Below are 19143 nucleotides of genomic sequence, written 5' to 3'. Positions count from 1 at the left end.
TCATTACCTTTAATAACATTTAATATGCAATTAGAGTGACAAAATTTACTTTCTTGCAAATGCTTTGGAAATGTATATTTTGTATAAAATGAAGCATATTTAAATTATTAACTGTGGAGATGTTTAGGACTGCTGCAGTGTAATAGAGAAAGTACAGACTCATACCCAGGAGGCCAAATAATTTTTCTCTGAGACCCTTTTTTTTTTAATCTAGAAAATAGGAATAAAAAGGGTGGTTTTGATGATGAAATGATTATTTGAAAACAGTCCAGCACTTGGTGGATAGTTGAATTAAAATCTGAAAAACATTACAGTTCTAGATTTCTTTCAATTGAGATCTTCAGAGAAGACCTTAAGAAAATTGAAGTAAATATCTCATGTGCTATTTCAGTTATATCTGCAAATGCTTTTGGGCTTGTTTTTTGAGTGATAGGACACTCATGATGTAGTTTTAATACAAGTGTAATTAATGTGGCCTTTTGGGAAAAGTAGCATGTGGAAATCTTATTGTTTTTTTCCCCCCTTACTTTCAGCTCCATTTACCTCTTAATTCTCCTTTGCCTGGAAGTGAATTGACCAAGGAACCTTTTCGTTGGGATCAGAGACTCTTTGCATTAGTGTTGCGGTTGCCTGGCACCATGTCAGTAGAATCAGAACAGTTGACAGGTGTGCCTTTAGATGACTCTGCAATCACACCAATGTGTGAAGTGACAGGCGGTAAGTTTTTTGCTGGCAGTAATTTAGTGAATTAAAGCAGAGTTTACCTGAATGTTTTAAAATGTACATTTCAAAAACTCCATGTTTGTTTTTATCTAACAAGTTATAATATTAGTAATTAGTAGTCACATATGGTTTTAAAACTATATTGATAAAGGTCTGTGCGTTGATTTGAATAGGATATGAATACTTTTGGATCTAATAATGAATGGTAATTTTTCTGCCCATATAGAAAGTGCTGGTATTTGAAGTTGTTAAACTTATTTTCTTATCTAAAAGATTTCCAATGATTTACAAATGTCATGGAATTATTTTTTGTGAAAAATGTTTTGAGAATCATATCAATATCCATTATGCATGTAATGATTAAAGCCTGGTTAAATGCAGTTTTCCCCAGAGGCAAAGAGGAAGCTAGATGTGTTAGAGTAAACACAGGTAGTAAGGTCATACCCAGCTAGTCCAGGTAGTCAATATGCTAAGTTAACATTAATAAAACTCTTGAAACAGAACATGCAATAGACTCAGAACTTCTTTATTGTGGAATTAGCTAACAGGTGGATTAATTCATATAAGTATGTATTGAGTACCTAGTGTGTACCAAGCATTGTTCTATGACTTCAGTAGTGAATGTGACATAGTAGTCTTGCTTTCACGGAGCATTTTAGTTCCTATTGAAGGAATTTAACAGTAAAATATCCAAGTCTGGCATACCACTATTTCACCTGTGTCAGGGGCCTGTGGCATAGTCTCTAGACACAGTTGGTGGTACTTTATTGAGATTCCTTCATAGCCAGCTATCTAAGTTAAAGACAAATATAAGGTCTAATTGATACTTTAGATGCCTTCTAAAATTTCACGCGTGTTGGACATCTGCAAAATTCACAGACAAAAAGGGTATGTGAAGTAGGAAGTTGTTATTCTATTATTAAATGTTCTCATTTAATAGAAGTACTTTTTTGTGAACGCCTATAATGCCTTCACAATTTAATTTACAAAAGAAAAAAAGACGTGTGCACACAATTTAAAGGGAAACCTATCTGTCATCTAAATTTGAAGAATCACTGCTAACAATTCTCTGTGCATGGATAATATTTTTCAGTGACAGCCCTAATTGTTTCTGTGGGTGGATGCACATTTGTATTCAGGAAATATTAGTTTTCAGCCTTGCTAAAATCCTGATTTATTTTTTTAACTCTAGGTTTTTTACTTAACAGATTGAAGAAGGCCATTGAGGCTGTAATTGAAACATTCTCACTTTGGAAATTCCTTACTATAAATTACTTAGTTTGAACTTAGAATTATGGTAAAGTTATGGGACTACATGTACTTCTAGCATCAAGAATATTCAGAGTGTGAAATGAAGTGAGTGGTATAATCAGAAAGGGTCTGAAAAGAACCTAAAACCTCATGTAGTAGTTAACGTCTTTGCCTTTGGGCAGTAATATACTAAAGTTATGTTGTTTATTCTTTGAAAGGAACATCTCTAGAGGAGAAGATTCCGAAGTCACCCTTGGTAATATCTCTTAATGACCCAGAAACCTTAGTTAGTTAAGAAATGAGGAAGCTTTTCCCAAATATACATCCTGAAGTACTAGTTTATTTCCCTCTTTCCATGCTCTTGCTAGCCATAATGGGAAGTGGCTCAAATGCTTTTCGTATCTATGTATATAAAACCCTAAGTGACCGTAGGACCGGTCACTATAAATCACACTGATCACCAGGAGGCAGACGCTCAATGCAGGAGCTGCCCCCTGGTGGTCAGTGCGGCATCGGCGGCAGGCTCAGTAGAGCCAGGATGAGCGGGAGTGGCACAGCGCCCGACTCGGGCTCCTCCTCGGCTGCCTGCCGCTTTGCGCACTACTACATCTCTCAGGGGATGTTGGACTGCCGGTTTCAGCCCAGCCCCCCAAATTGGGCCAAAACCGCCAGTCCGACATCCCCCAAGGAGTCCCGGATTGCAAGAGGGTGCAGGCCAGGCTGAGGGACCCCACCGGTGCACAAATCCGTGCACCAGGTCTCTAGTATCTCAGTAATATATTTTCTTATTTATTTTTCACTAGAGAAAGTTTTGAGGATTAAAATATCAAAAAGGTAGAAAGAACAGAAAAGCTAATATCCATTGGTATTGCACTATGTAATATGTAATCACTACTAATTCTTGTGCACTTTTTCTTGTGCATTTTTAAAGACTTAATGATATGAGTAGCGTGTATACATTTATTTTTCCCATTGTAGAATAATTCATGTTCATTGAGATAAAAATTGGAAAGAAATTTGCCTGTGTTGCCAAAATAATGATTAATATTTTGTTATATTTTTATGTATGCTTTTAAAAAAATTTGTAATTGTCATAAGCATTTTTCCTTAACTACCACGTAATTAATGAGCACCCACTCTATGCCAAATAACTATTCTTTTTAAAAAAATTTTTGTTTATTGACTTCAGAGAGACAGAGGGAGAGAGAGACATTGATTTGTTCCAATGCACTTATTGATTGATTTTTTAATACATATATTTATTGATTTCAGAGAGGAAAGGAGAGGAGAGATAGAAACATCAATGATGAGAGAAAAATCATTGATTGGCTTCTGCATGCCTCCTACTGGGGATCGAGCCAGCAACCTAGGCACGTGTCCTTGACTGGAATCGAACCTGGGACCTTTCAGTCTGCAGACCAATGCTCTATCCACTGAGCGAAACCAGCTAGGGCCAAATAACTATACTTGATGCTGGGAATACAGCAGGAACAATAGTCAGAAAGCTTACATTTTGGGACTGTCTGACATGAAAGCATGTAAAATGAATAAATATTATTGTAGCGAGTGCTTCTTACTGTGAAGGAAATAATAGGGTAAGGGTTTAGAGAGTAAATTGAGAAAGACAGTGAATATTCTTGGGAAGTCTTCTGAGGAGGTGCCCCCATTTTTTTTAAACCATGTACCTAAGGAATATGCTTACTCCCATTTGAATCACTTTGAAATATTGCTTATCCTTGGAGATTGTTATCATGTGTAAAGAAGTAAGCAAAACAACAGTTTTAAAAATAAATTACATTTGCATATCTCTAACCTTGAAGTTAATGTCACTTGTTGGAATAGAAATTGAATCAGCCCCGGTGTGTCTTAAAAATATTAATCTGGCTAAAACTATTGTTACAGCATATTCATCCACCCTCAATTTTTCAATTAAGGTGTAATTGACATGCAACATTATGTTATTTCAGTTGTACAACATAAGTGAGTTAATATTTGTATATGTTGAGAAATGATCACCACAACAAGTGTAACATACGAGTAGAGATCTGAATAATGAGGTAAAGAAAGATCTAGGCAGAAGAAATAGTAAGGGAAGGAGCATGCTCTGTATTTTCAGAGCAACAGGAAGGATGATGTTACTAGAGTTTACATGGGAAGAAGTAGAGAGTAACATGTGTAGAGACGTAGGCATGGACCAAATATTGAATATCCTTTTAGGTCATAATAAATATTTTCTATTTTCCTACTGCAACGAGAAGCCATTACAGGTCTTTTTATAGGAGGTGACATCTGATTTCTATTTCTGAAAGATCACTTCAGTTCCTAGATGAAAATATACTGTAAAGTGGCAAGAATTGAAGCAGGGACTAGTAAGAGATGACTGTACTTTGGTTTAAAGTGCTAGGTTTGGAGGTGGTAAGGAGATCTGATGCAAAGGAGAACCGAGGATAAGGACAATGAGGGAAAAAGGAATCAAGGATGATTCCTAAATTATCCAGTTGACCTGAACAAGGGGAAGTGAATGGACTTGTATGAGTACACTGGGGAGAAGCAGGTGTCGGGGAGGCAGGGGGATGCTATCAAATAAAAAAAAAAAGCCTAAGACGTCAGTGGAAGTATCGAGGATGAAAAGCATTTCATAAAAATTGTAAGACAATTTCTAGAGTAAATCAGTTTAACTTAGCCTCTGTTAAGGACTGTTGCCTAACTTAGAAATATTTCTTTGTTTCTCTGTTATACTAAAATGCTAAGTCTAGTAGACTTCGGTGGGTATATATATATTTTTCACTTTACTGCCTTCAGGCTCTTCTATTTAGATTTTAATTTTGGTGGATTCTATATAAGCACAAGTGAGCCAGCTTTTTGGCTTGAAGGTGTGTGTTTTCTGCACAAATATAATTAGTGATCCTAGAAACTTTATGCTTCAAAGTATCATCCATTCCAAGGGGTGAGTTTTTACATAGAGAATAAGAGAAACATTCTGTAGGATATAGGCTCACTTTGTAAAGATGGCAAAATTTGCTATTTCTCTTTAACTTTCAAAAGAACTAATGGATTTTTGTTATTTGCCAAGTGACTCAAGTTATTCACACTCAAGTTTATTCACTTTTTCTCTAATTTTTGTTAAACATCTTTGTTAGTAATTTTATTTCATACTAAGATCATAACTCATTTACTTACATTTTCCTAATCAGTTAATTGATGACACAAGTTAGGGGGTGGAGAGAATTCCCACAATTTCACACTTAAAAACTTTTGTTTTTTAATGGCACCTTAGGAATATGCTTAAGTTTCATGAAACAAGATATTAATCTTTATGCTGTAGTCTTCTACATACTTTGTGTATTAAGATGGTCAGCCTTTATTGTTTTATGTACATTTTTAAATTGCCTGAGAAAAAATAATTTACTAATTCTTTCCATTAAGTGTGACTCCATATAGACATTCTGTTTTAAATATTGATTTCAAATTAACATCATGATTTCCGTAGAACAAAGTATACCCAGATTAAAGTTTCTAATACTCTAAGGATTTGAATCTTAGCTGTACTCGTGTACTAACTTGGATAAATTAGTTAATCTCTGTGTGCTTTAGTTTTCTTATTTCTTATTGGGAGAAAGTAGCCCACCCATTGTTGCTAGGATTAAATAAATTAATACGATGATTAGAATGGTGCCAGGCACATAGACACTCTGTAATTGGTAGGTATTTTTATGATTCCGACTATCATTATTGTACAACGATGTTATTTGTTATATGATACTTGCTTTCTAAGTAAAGCTGACTCTGAGGATTTGAATCACACTGCTGCCTAATGTTCTCTTTTCTGAATAGCCTTTAGCAAATCACATGTTAAATATAAATTGATATGGGTAATTTGGTATGTCAGATACAATGATATAGTCATGTTTGGTTGAATTGTTGAATTTGTAAAATTCCATATTAAGCTCATTGCAAATTATGTTGTAAAATGTTTAAAGATTGTTTTAGTTGTTAAGCTTTTCAGTATTGGTCTGTATTAACACATATAATAGAAGTATGGTACAAGTTAAATATGTAATTATAAATTTTATAGTAGTCACATTAAAGAAAAACAGGTGGAATTAATTTTAATATCTTAATTCAATATATATAAAATATTATTTCCATGTGAAATCTATGTTTAAAATTGTTGAGACATTTTATGTAATTTTCATATTAAGACTACAAAATCAGGTGTATATTTTATACTTAATGTACATCTCAATTTGGACTAGCCATATTTTTAGTTTTCAATAGCGATGTGTGGCCAGTGACCACATACGGGATAGCACAGGTATAGATATGTTGAAAATTTCTGTTTAAGGAATCCTTTTATTAGTTTTTTTTCTTAATTACTAGCATTTTAATGCTTCTGAACTAAAAATCCTATAGATTTAAAATATTCAAAAAGGAAATTTATTTAAGATAGGTAATTTTCAAGCATGTAAGCCAAATGAAATTTAGAAAAGCACATTCTACCATTTATATATTAAAGAGATGTAATTCCCAAGTATGTGAACCAAGTGAAATTCAGAAAAGCAAAGGCTACTATCTGTATATTAAAATGCAAATATTTAAAATAAGCAATAACTGTCAGCAGATCAATTAAGTGATCTATGTGCTTAGCATTAATTTTATTGATAATACTTGTTAAGCAGGAATAAGGTTTTGGGGAGTTAGATCCTAGATGTTGTGTATGTATAGTAAAGATAAATTAATTGTATTGGGTAACAGTTGGAGATAGTTTTTTATGTCTATATTTTTGAAATCACACTTTATATAATATACTAGCGTTCCCGTTGCAGGAAAAATCCTGCAATAGGGTTTCCTGCTGCACTCTACCCCACCCTGCCTGCTCTCCTCCCTTGTCCCCCGCCCCGCGATCTCCGCCAGCCCCCCTGCTTTCCTAACTTCTCCGCCAGCCCGCTCTCCTTCCTTCTTCCCTGGCCCCGCCTCCGCTCCTCCCTTCTCCCCTGGCCCCGCCCCTTCTCCCCCGGGCCCGCCTGCTCAACTTCCTTCTCCCCCGGCCCCGCCTCCGCTCCTCCCTTCTCCTCCCCCCCCGGCTTGCTTGCTTCTCTGCAGCTCTGCTTCCTTCTGCAGCTCTTGGCTTCTTTCTACACTGTCGCGATATGCAAATTAGCCGCCATCTTTGTTGGGATAATTTGCATATTCATCCTGATTGGTTGGTGGGCGTGGCTTGGGTGTAGCGAAGGTGCAGTCAATTTGCATATTTGTCTATTTTGATTAGATAAGTAAAGTATGACATTTTTATTGTGGTTTGTTCAGAACGAGATTTCTATTTTCCATATACCCATAATTGGAAGGAAAAAATTTATAGACTCTCACGACATGGAATTGTTGGTTTATTGAAAATTACTATTTTGTTCATTCTTGCATAAGATAATGAAATAAGTCAAGCTTTACCATTGAACTTTTGTTAATCAATATACTGTCAGAAAACCCACTATTATTCTTTCTTACTAAAGGTAGGAATTTCTACAACTTACTAGTTCACTTTATTTTATTTTTTTTAAATCTCAGGTCGCTCTTACTCTGTATGTTCTCCAAGAATGCTTAATCAGTGTCTGGAGTCCTTGGTGCAGAAAGTGCAAAGTGGAGTGGTGATAAACTTTGAAAAAGCAGGACCAGATCCTTCCCCTGTAGAAGGTATTATCACACTTTTCTTATAGACATTCTAAATTTGCTGTATCAGTTATTCAACTAGAATTGAAAAGTAAGAGCCATACACCTTCTTAAGCATTTATAGATGAGCAACCTCATATTTCCTTTTTAGTATTATAATGTTGTCTCTCTCCTGTATATATGCTTCTCCTATGTCCCTTAATTCACAGGAGCGAACTCTAGGTGTTTATTTAATTCCTTAGCACTATTTTTTCTAAGGATCAAACTGGCCAGAACCAAATGGTTTATGTGGTTCCAAACACGAGGAACCAGCCTTTACCATTAAGCTGGATTATTTAACTCCAGCTAAGCTCCACATAGCTTTATTCCAATATTCTATAATCATGAACTATTTATATTAGAAGGTATAAGGAGTTACCTTAGAACCAAGGGACAACTATTACATCTGGACCCTCTGCATTATACAATGGAGCTCATAACAAGAATTAGAAAGTTATTAATGACCCTTGGCAAAGGTGATCCACAGAGTGGGAGAAGAGAAAGGTCACAGAGATGAAAAAATGGGTATCCTCAGAGGGGGATTATAGGAAAGGAGCAGAAGACAGTTAGGATTATATAAATTGTATCATTGTTTCTGTTTTAAATTTTTAATTTAATTGTTAGGCATGGAATGTATTTATATTATTTTAGTACTTGGCTTAAAGTTAGGCACTAAACAAATGTTTAGTTGAAGAGAGTTGCTATTTTGGTAGAATTATTTCAGATTAAAGGTAGGTACCTCAAATCTGGATTTGCATATTAAGTTTTCCTTTAGTTATTAGGCTTTAGTTAAAATGATTACTTTTTTAGCAATACTTATCTAGTATTTCCTAAGCCAACCACAATGATGAAAATATTGAGTATTTGCCTTTATCATCTGGTGGGGGAAACATATCATTCATTAAATAACTATTTACCATGAAGTATGTTTTACATATTCTGATTGGGCAAGCAAATGATACTGTGAGCCCTCCTTTCAACTGCTGAACTCATAGTTGGCATTTGCAGACTCTACTCTCTAGTGAATTTTAATCTCATGTAAATGTTAAGCCGTCGTGATAGTATTGTACCATTTAAGAAAACTAGGCAAATTCAGAATTGAACAAGTATTGGGACATTTTTATTAAGTAATAATAGATATAATTGAACTTTTGATACTTTCCCCCCTTAATGATATATGCTTTTTTATGTCAATTTCTTTGCTATAGATGGGCAGCCAGATATATCAAGGCCTTTTGGATCTCAGCCTTGGCATAGCTGTCACAAACTCATATATGTCAGGCCAAATCCCAAAACTGGGGTTCCTATAGGTCATTGGCCTGTTCCAGAGTCTTTTTGGCCAGATCAGAATTCTCCAACATTAGTAAGTACCAGAGAAACTGTGACTTTGTAATAGTAGCCATGTAGTTATTTTTCATACTAGTTTTACTATTATCAGTTAAATGTGTGGCTAGTTTACAGGAATTAGATGTTCAAAGTGCTATAATAAGCTATTAGTTGCTTTAGTATACTGTATTGTTTGTTATGTATAATGGAAAAAAAAGGCATCTGTTTTCTTTAGAATCTAATGCTATGCTTATGTTTTTATTATTAGCATCTGGGTACAGAATCATAAATATAAGGAGTTTCTCTTTGGACTGTAAACATAATGTAACATAAAGATTTGTCTTGGAGACATAATTTGGAACTTAAGTGAAGGCTTCCACAATAATTTTGATAGTTTGCTTTCAATCTTTTAGGAGTTAGTCTTACAAATTCATGTTGACTTGCATGGTTTTAGTTATATTCATTGTTGTCAGTCTAGAGATTTAAGGTATGAAAGATTTTCTGGTCTTGTTTATATGAATTACTTAAAATATATTTTTATTGATTTCAAAGAGGAAGGGAGATGGAGAGAGAGAAAGAAACATCAATGATGAGAGAGAATTATTAATTGGCTGCCTTCTGCACCAGGGATTGAACCGTGACCTCCCCTGGTTCATAGGTCAACACTCAACCACTGAGCCACACCAGCAGGGCTACATGAATTATTTTTTAGAAAAAGTGAGACTTGTCATAGCTAAGTGGCTAGGTGGATAGAGTGTGGCTAAGTGGATAGAGCGTCAGCCTGCAGACTGAAGGGTCTAGGGTTAGATTCCTGTCAAGGGCACACACCTCTGTTGCAGGCTCCTCCCTGGCCTGGGCCCTGGTCCAGGCTTGTGCAGGAGGCAGCTAATCAGTGTGTTTCTCTCACATTGATATTTCTCTCTGTCTTTCCCTCTCTCTTCCATTCTCTCTAAAAAACAAAGGAAAAATATCCTCGGGTGAGGATTAAAAAAAAGAAACAGTGGGGCTTATTGAATGATTTATATGAATTACCAGTGTTCACTGTATGGTTTTTCTAATAATAGGGTAAATTTATACAAAACAATCTAATCTTGTTAATGTATTTTCTTTCACATTAATATATTTTTCTAGTATTTGAGGGCATCATGGCTATTTTGTGGGAGAGCATGACATATTACCCTTAGAAGATAAGAATTATATTTTTTATTACTTTGAAGATAATTATATTTCAGATATTATTAAGCAGTCTTAAATGTTTCATATAGCTATCATTTATGAATTAAACTGAATCCTATTTGACACCTTTCATACTTTAAACCTATATCAACTTTATAGGATAATATTTACTTCTAATCTACACAAGATCTATAAAGTGATATTTCCTTTATTCATTTGGGGTTTAATGAAATTAAGGTTTTATAAATTTCAGTGAAGTATCTTCTTTATTCCTTTTCTTCTTTTTCTGACTGAACCATCATAGTTTTTCCAGTCTAGCCTTCTAGAGAAATTCTCAATTTCTTTGTTCATTTTACTTTCTCTTCTGGAGCTCTTTCAAGTCTTATAGAACAGATAACATATTTGAATGAAGTATTGAAACTTTGTAGCCTGGAGCGGAGCCAAGCCTCCTGCTCGCTCTGTGTTTCTGTTGGAATTTATTTACCTTCTATAATTGAAACTTTGTAGCCTTAAGTGGAGGCCTGGGCCGGCCAGGCTGCAGAAACTTGGCTTCCTCTATTGCCGGGGCAACCCTAGCCTCCTGCTCTCTGCAGCTCCGTGGCTGCCACCATTGTTGTTGGAATTTATTTACCTTCTATAATTGAAACTTTGTAGCCTTGAGTGGAGGCCTGGGCCCGCCAGTGTGTGTGGAAAGCTTGGCTTCATCCATTGCTGGGGAAACCCAAGCCTCCCTCCTGCTCGCTCGGTGGCCGCAGCCATTTTGGTTGGAGTTAATTTGCATACTCACTCTGATTGTCTAGTGGGTGTGGCTGGTGAGCGTGGCTTGTTGGTGAAGCAGAGTGATGGTTAATTTGCATATTACTCTTTTATTAGATAGGATAATATCTAGGTTTTTAGAATAGGTTTTGTGGTTTGGAGAATAAATAAATTGGATAATAATGTGTCTGAGAGACCTATAGGAGATTTAGTTTATGTCTAGCAGGCAGTTGGATACATAAGAGAAATGAAAGGGATCTGGTCCCAACACAGATTTGGGAGCCACCAATGTACAGATAGTAACTGAGGCTGAGAGTCCTTTAGAGCTATTAAATTTTAAATTATATCTTCATAGCTCATATTTTCTTTACCAATCTTCAGTTGGTGAGATTTTATTTTCCATTTTCCAACAATTATTATTAGTTAAGTTGTGATTCAAGATCCAGGATGGGGATCACCATGTACCCAGGGCTTCCTTCACCACCCTGGGAGAAGGATGAAGGACAGAGGAGAGGTGTGTGGAGGCAGTTCAGATCTTCTCAGGAATCATGACTTCTGCCTGGTGGTTGTGGCCTAGGCTGACATCCAGGATATGGGACAGGGGTACTTGTACATATACCAGTAACATTCATATACGGAGACATCTCCCCCAGATGGCCAGCAGCTCCCTTTCCAGTTCTGGCTGAGGAAGTGGCTGTCAGAGGGGCAGTCTGGTAGATCTTGATTTTGGCCTTGATGTCTTCTGTAATGTTGCTGACTTCTAAAGATGCCCCTGAAGCTGGTTGGAGCTCAGTGACCCTCAATAAAGACCAATAAGATTTTTAGGAAGGAAACTATTAAGGGGAAAATAGAGTAACATGCTCCCACCCTTTTTTTCCTTTGAAGTATTGTATTTTTTTGTATCTCTAGAAGTAGGATGTATAAACCACAGGGATAACCAAAACAGTCTACCACAATAGGGAAGGAATACATTAAAACTTTTATTATGTACCTATACATTTATACATACTTAATAATTTATAAATATTTTTTTCAAAAAAAAAATATATATATATAACGAGGTAATATGCAAATTAGCTGGGACACCGTAACAGTCACAACCAACTCAAGAAGAGGTTGCGCGCAGATGGGCAGGAGGGGACTGCTTGCACTGTGAGGCAAGCCATGAATGGCACAGCCCCAGAGCAAAGAGGCAGGAGGGCGTGGCCAGGCCACCGCCGCCGCTGCCCGGCCCCAGCAGGCCCGCCTCTGCGTGTGAGCTGCAGAGGAAACACCTTTTCTACAGCTCATTGGCTAAGCTCCCTGTACGCCACTCGCAGCGTTCTTGATAACTTGGGTAATAAGAATCCAAGAAGGTGCTCTAGGGTTTTTCCACCTCACTCCTGGGGGAAAAAATGAAGGTCCGCTGCTGGAGGGGCTAAGAAATGTCATATCCTGCCCTTCTGATCAAGGGCATGTTACCTAGGTTGCAGGCTCCTCCTTGGCCGGGGCCCAGGTCAGGGCTCATGCAGGAGGTAACCAATCGAAGTGTCCCTCTCACATTGATGTTTCTCTCTGTCTTTCCCTCTCTCTTCCATGCTCTCTAAAAATCAATGGAAAAATATCCTCAGGTGAGGATAAAAAAAAAATAGAAAAAGAAAGAAAGGTCATATCCTATGAAAGAGACATCTTGAAAATGCCTAAAGAAAGTTGTTATTTTTTTGTGGTGAAGGGACTGGAGTCCATGTTGATGAAAACACCTTGGCGGCCGACAGTGGCAGCAGCAGCGGGGTGATGGGGGTGGCGCCTTCCCCTGATGAGCCTGCAGAGGGAGGTTAGACTGCGGTTTAGGCCCGCTCCCCACCTAAGCAATCAGTAGGACATCCCCTGAGGGCTCCTAGACTGTGAGAGGGAACAGGCTGGGCTGATGCCCCCCCCCCACCCCAGTGCACGAATTTTGTGCACCGGGCCTCTAGTAAATATATATAATGTCCTAACTTAATTGTATATTCAAAAACTTGAAGGTATATGATCAGTTTGGAAAACACTACTCTATACAAGTAATTTTGAATTTCTACAAGTGAGGACTTAAAATGGAAGGTTTCTATGTGTTCCTTGTTTCTTGGATATAAAACACAATGAGTACTTATTCCAAAATTTTACATTGTAAACCTAAAAAGATTTCCATTTTATGTAGATTTTGAAGTGTTTTGTATTTTTCTTCTGAATATTATATAATTTAAGCTTTGCATTTTTAAGTATTTTCTTTCAGCTAATGATGCTTTCTGTAGTAAATTAAACTCTGACTAGTAAAACTTACGAACTAAGTAATTTTGGTAGTGAGGGATACTGAAAATGAGTTTGTTTCTGGTATTTTGTGTAAATAGTAATAAGATTTTCCCCTCTAGCCACCTCGTACATCTCATCCTGTAGTGAAGTTTTCCTGTACAGATTGTGAACCAATGGTTATTGACAAATTGCCTTTTGACAAATATGAGTTGGAACCTTCACCACTGACTCAATTTATCCTGGAAAGGAAATCTCCTCAAACATGTTGGCAGGTGAGCTGAACAATTTAAGTTAAATGTTTCTTAAAAAGTTAAATATAATCAATAGTTTATATAAACATTCTGTAAAGGTTTTAACCTTCATAAAAATAGGAAGTTTTTCCCTGGCCAGTGTGGCTCATTTGGTTGTAACAGTCATCACCAAAAGGTTGTGAGTTCTATTCCTGGTCAGGGCACATACACAGGTTTCGGGTTCAATCCCAATTGGGGCACATCTGGGAGGCAATCAATCAATGTTTCTCTCTCTCTCTCATTCCTTTCTCCCTCCATTTCTCCCTCTCCCTTTACCTCTCCCTTCCTCTCAAATTCAGTAAAAACGTATCTTCAGGTGAGGATTAAAAAATAATAAGTTTTAACCACTCCTTTTTAACAGGTATATGTGAGCAATAGTGCAAAATATAGTGAACTTGGTCATCCCTTTGGTTACTTGAAAGCCAGTACAGCACTGAACTGTGTCAACTTATTTGTGATGCCTTACAATTACCCAGTCCTCCTTCCCCTTTTAGGTAAGTTATTCTTGTCACATTCTCTGTGGCTTAGCATACATAGGAACGTTCTCTGAGTTTTTTATCTGGTAAAAATTAATGAAAATGTCTTTAAAATTTTAAACCTGTCAAAGGTTGTTTTATTACATGTTTGTGGTAAATTGAAAGGCAGTGTCAAATCACCTTTGAGGCAACAATTTATGAAGGTATTATATTTAAAATTTTTAAATTAAATATTCTAGCCCTGGCCAGGTGGCTCAGTTGGTTGGAGCCTTGTCCTGTAGACCAAAAGGTTGTGGGTTTGATTCCCAGTCAGGACACATACCCAGGTTCTAGGGTTCGATGCCTGGTTGGGGCTCATATAGGAGGCAACTGATTAATGTTTCTCTTGCTGTCTCTCTCTAAAATCAATAAACATGTCCTTGGGTGAGGATTTAAAAAAAAATAAATATTCTAATTCTTTAAGTTAGATTAAATATAAATTTAAGTTAGATTGCTTACATAGTTAGAATTAGTAACATAGGCTTTGTATTTGGTAAATAAGACATTTTGTGAAGCACATTCATAAAATATGAGTCTATTTTCTTGTAAGAAAATATGAGTGTATTTTCTTGTAAGAATTAATTTTCACTTGGCAGATATTTTTATTTTTAAAAAAGAATTAACTTGCTCCAAAATCCTAATATATAAAAAGCCAGGAGTCGTTACGACGGAAACAACTGGATGGATGACCGAACGTGGGGCGACCAGGCCGGCAGGGAGGACAGTGAGGAACAACCAAACCACTGAACAGCAGGCTGCGTGGGGCGGCAGTGAGGGGAGACCAGACTGGTGGGGAGGGGGGCAGTTGGGGGCGACCAGGTCGGCAGGGGGGGCAGTTGGGGGCGATCAGGCTGGCAGGCAGGTGAGCAGTTAGGAGCCAGCAGTCCAGGATTGGGATCGGGCCTAAACTGGCAGTTGGACATCCCTCGAGGGGTCTTGGATTGGAGAGGGTGCAAGCTGGGCTGAGGGGACCGCTTTCCCCCACCCCCCATGCACAAATTTTGTGCACTGGGCCTTTAGTAATATGATAAAAGCCTAAAGTTACTTTATGGGGATCATCTATCTATAATTTTTGAGGTGTACTCTTGGAGAAGACTAATTTTCCTTTATGAAATTATTCAGATTTTATAGTCAAAATATTAGTAGGTATATTTTATAGAAAACACTTTGCATACTTGTTTTTTTTCTCAAATCTGTTTCATGTCTAGGTCTATATAGGGTAGTTTTTCCTTGTGTGTTTCCTGATTCCTCCTTGATGTAATTCTATACCATAATTGGCTTTTTTTTTTTTTCATTTTTAAAATGTTATTACTAATTGAAAATTCCAGAACCAAAAATTTTACCACTTTTATTTTATTAAAAGCTTATATCTCACATTACTTTTCCTTTTATAAATAAGAAAACAGACTAAACTGACCTGATTTTTGTCTAGTAATGATAGTTTGTTTACATTATACATTTATAGATGACTTGTTTAAAGTACATAAAGCAAAACCAACATTGAAATGGAGACAGTCATTCGAAAGTTATTTGAAGACAATGCCTCCCTACTATCTTGGGGTAAGAATATTATTGTTAAAAATAGAACTTGTTATAAAGTTTTATATTATGCTTATACTTTATTGCATTACAAACTTCTATTTAATGCTGTTATAGATTAAATGTTATGAAAATTGTGTTTACAAATGACCAATATAAATATAGTGGGAAAGAAATGTTTCATGACTTGCAAAATGATAATGATGATGATCATGAATATATACAATGCTTACCCTGTGTCTGGTACTATCGTAAGCACTTTACAGGTATTAATCTTATTTAATTTATATAGTAATCCTCTGAGTAGGAATGATCATTGTTCCTGTTTCACAGATGAGGAAACTAAGACACTAAAATATTAAGTAAGTTGTCTAAGGCTACATTGCAAATATATGGGCACTGGAATTCAATCCCAGGCATCTGGCTTTAGAATTTAGGTTTTTAATCTCAATTGTTGTACTATGTTTTCTAATTGCCATTTCAGAATTATTTCTCTCTAAGGGTACAAAATTATTTTTGTTTCATTTCTAAATCTTCAGAAATATGTTTTTAGGTTAAGATAAGTATATATTCTCATAGAACCATATATTTTTAGAACCGTAAATTTTCTAATTACTTAAAACCTAGTTTATCATAGTAGATAAGACCAATAATGTATATATTATTAAGTATACTTTATTTTATGAAAAGTAACTTTTTTAGACATTACTTCTGCTTTTAGTTCAGGAGTATTATAGCATTTGACTATAACTGATCTTTGTAAATGGTTTCTCATAAGAACATTAATTTCTTGAACTTTAAAAATAATATTTTATAGTTTTAAGTGATAAGTTTATGAGTGTCTAGCACATAATGCCTGCCTAGTAAGAGAGTGAAAAGAAGAAACACTTTGAATATCAAATGTTACATACGTTGACTAATTTACATTTCATAGCAACCCGAGGATTTAGCCAAAACTACATGGATATTAAATATCAGAGCTGGGATTTGATTCTAGTTTTACACAAAGGCTTATACACTTTCTAATATGTCAGTGAATTATCCTTTTTCTGTCTGTATTCCATTCAAATATGCTAGACACTCCTGCTAGTGATATTTTTCATTGTACAAAGTGGTTTCAATTGGTCTCTTGTTACAATTAAATATTATTTTATTATATCACATCCATAGTAAATATTACACTTTTTTTTCCCCTCCTCATTTTTCCTTCAGAGCTTCTTTCTGTGTTTTATTTTTTTTTTTCAGCCTAGCTAATGATAATGGTCATAATGATTAACACTTACTGAATGCTTACTGTGTGCCAGTTGCTTTTATAAGTGCTTTACATGTATTGATTAATTTAAAACCATGACAACCATGTGAAGTAGATACTATTATTGTCATTTACAAATGAGAAAAACTAAGGCATAGAGAGGTTATATAACCTGGTACAGTGTTACAAAGCTAGTGAGTGGTTGAGTTACACCCACACAGTTTCCCAAAGTAGAAATCTATTTCCTTTGACTCCTTTTCATCTACTACCCAAGTTCTACCAAATCTACTTCTGCAGTGTCTCCTGCCATTTCTTTCAAATTTACTATCTTCAGGGATACTAAGAAGTTCAGGACTTCACCTTTTCTCACCCTGGGTGTTATTGTTATAGTCTCTAATCCCTTTTTACTAGTATTTCAAACTGCCTTTCATACCACTGACAAACATTTTACTGAAATACAAATATGTTGTTACTCTCTTATTGAAGAAAAGGAGAAATTTGGGGGGCAGAAATTTTCAAAACTGACATAACACATCTAGCCATAAATTTCTGACAAGTGATGGTTGTTGTTTTTTTGCCTATAGCCTCTGAGGAAAGCTGTTAGAATGATGGGAGCACCTAACCTCATAGCAGACAGTATGGAATATGGACTAAGTTACAGTGTCATTTCATACCTCAAAAAATTGAGTCAACAGGTAATGTTAAGAAATAGAGCCATTACATATTTTGAATGGTTTTTAAGATGGTTAGCAGACCATATATTAGTTCTTGATAGTTCTAAAAGAATTTCATTATATTACTATATACATTTTAAAATCACATATATCATATATCCATAATTCTGTTTCAAGTACATGGTATGCTATGATTTGAAATGTTAATTTCAAATAATAATTCCTAGTTTGTGAAATGGCTTCCTAGACTTTCTCTATGTGAATAGTCTTTGTTTTGAGAAATTCATGTTAGAAAGTTGTTTTTCTTGGATAAAATATCAGTTTCTTTTGTTTTGTGCTTTAAAACCTATCGTGTTTCTTTTTTTTTTCTTTCAAAATGGTAGTTTATTTTGAAATGTTTGTAAGAGATATTGAATTTTGTTATTTGGGGCATAAATCACATTAACAGATACTATGGTAGTTCAACAATATGGTTTAACTGACTGTCAAGTTATTACTGTCATATAAAATACAACATTTTCCCAGTACTTCTGCCATCTCTACTTTAACTGCTACCAGTAATTGAAATGCAGGTTGTAAAGAGTCAAAATAATGGTATTTGCTTTCCAGTGAAAAATTACCTCATCATTTGCTGTATGTATGAACATTAGTTATATCCTAATGTCTTTAAGTAAATATTGATGCAATGATTTTTTTCTAACTTTATATCACCTCTGAATTAGAAATACATATTTTTATTTAGGGCATCTTTACATTTCATGGTTTAAGTATAGTAGGTATTAATAAATACAATTAGCCCAGCTGATGTGGCTCCATAGATTAAGCATAGTCCCATGCACCTTGAGTTCACCAGTTCGATTCCCAGTCAGGACACACGTGCTGGTTATGGGCGCAATCCTTGGTAGGGGGCATGCAGGAGGCAGCTGATGGATGTTTCTCTCTCATCAATGTTTCCATCTCTCTTCCTCTCTCTAATAAAATCAATAAAAACATTTTTTTAAAAAATTAGATAAGTAAATACAATTAAAGTTGTGTTTGTTCACCCTGCTCCAAAAGGTTATAATAATGATTTAAAATCATAAGACATTGTTTAAACTATGTTTAATTTACTAAGTACTTGACATAAAGTATGTCACTTGAGATTTCAATTTCTTATATACTTTTTAAATATATAAATGTTTAGTTTATAGAAGATTAAAACTGTAGTATTTAATTTACCAATTTATATTATATCAAGATAATTCTTGTTTGTTTTTTACTGTAGGCCAAAATAGAATCTGATCGAGTCATTGGATCTGTAGGCAAAAAAGTAGTACAGGAAACTGGAATTAAAGTTCGAAGCCGATCACATGGTTTATCAATGGCCTATAGGAAAGATTTTCAACAACTCCTCCAGGGAATTTCAGAGGATGTTCCTCATAGACTGCTGGACCTGAACATGAAAGAATACACTGGGTTCCAAGTTGCTTTGCTCAATAAGGTAATAGTTACATGAATTTAGTACTGTTCTAGTTATGTTCTGTTACATTATTGAATATAGATAAAATTTTCTATTAACTGAAACTGTTTGTCCAAATTTTCAGAAGTACTTTTTATGCTTCTGCAGCATAATCATTATACTTTGATTGAATAATTGAATTTTAGAATTAAAACAGACAGCCCTGGCTGGT

General features: G+C 35.5%; 1 protein-coding gene across 1 annotated transcript in view; it reads left to right on the top strand.

Annotated features, from left to right (window-relative positions):
- Positions 1 to 19143, top strand: part of INTS6 (integrator complex subunit 6) — a 102889-nt gene that overhangs the window by 65840 nt on the left and 17906 nt on the right. Inside the window, exons 5-12 of the mRNA XM_079778847.1 lie at positions 534 to 717; positions 7537 to 7662; positions 8886 to 9040; positions 13323 to 13475; positions 13855 to 13987; positions 15474 to 15568; positions 17384 to 17494; positions 18738 to 18953. Coding sequence (XP_079634973.1) covers positions 534 to 717; positions 7537 to 7662; positions 8886 to 9040; positions 13323 to 13475; positions 13855 to 13987; positions 15474 to 15568; positions 17384 to 17494; positions 18738 to 18953 — 1173 coding nt within the window. The remainder of the gene's footprint in view (positions 1 to 533; positions 718 to 7536; positions 7663 to 8885; positions 9041 to 13322; positions 13476 to 13854; positions 13988 to 15473; positions 15569 to 17383; positions 17495 to 18737; positions 18954 to 19143) is intronic.

The sequence above is a fragment of the Cnephaeus nilssonii genome (genome assembly GCF_951640355.1).
Source record: "Cnephaeus nilssonii genome assembly, chromosome: 8".
Lineage (NCBI taxonomy): Eukaryota > Metazoa > Chordata > Mammalia > Chiroptera > Vespertilionidae > Cnephaeus > Cnephaeus nilssonii.
Note: the sequence above shows the minus strand (reverse complement) of the source record. Positions and strands in the feature narration are given on the sequence as shown.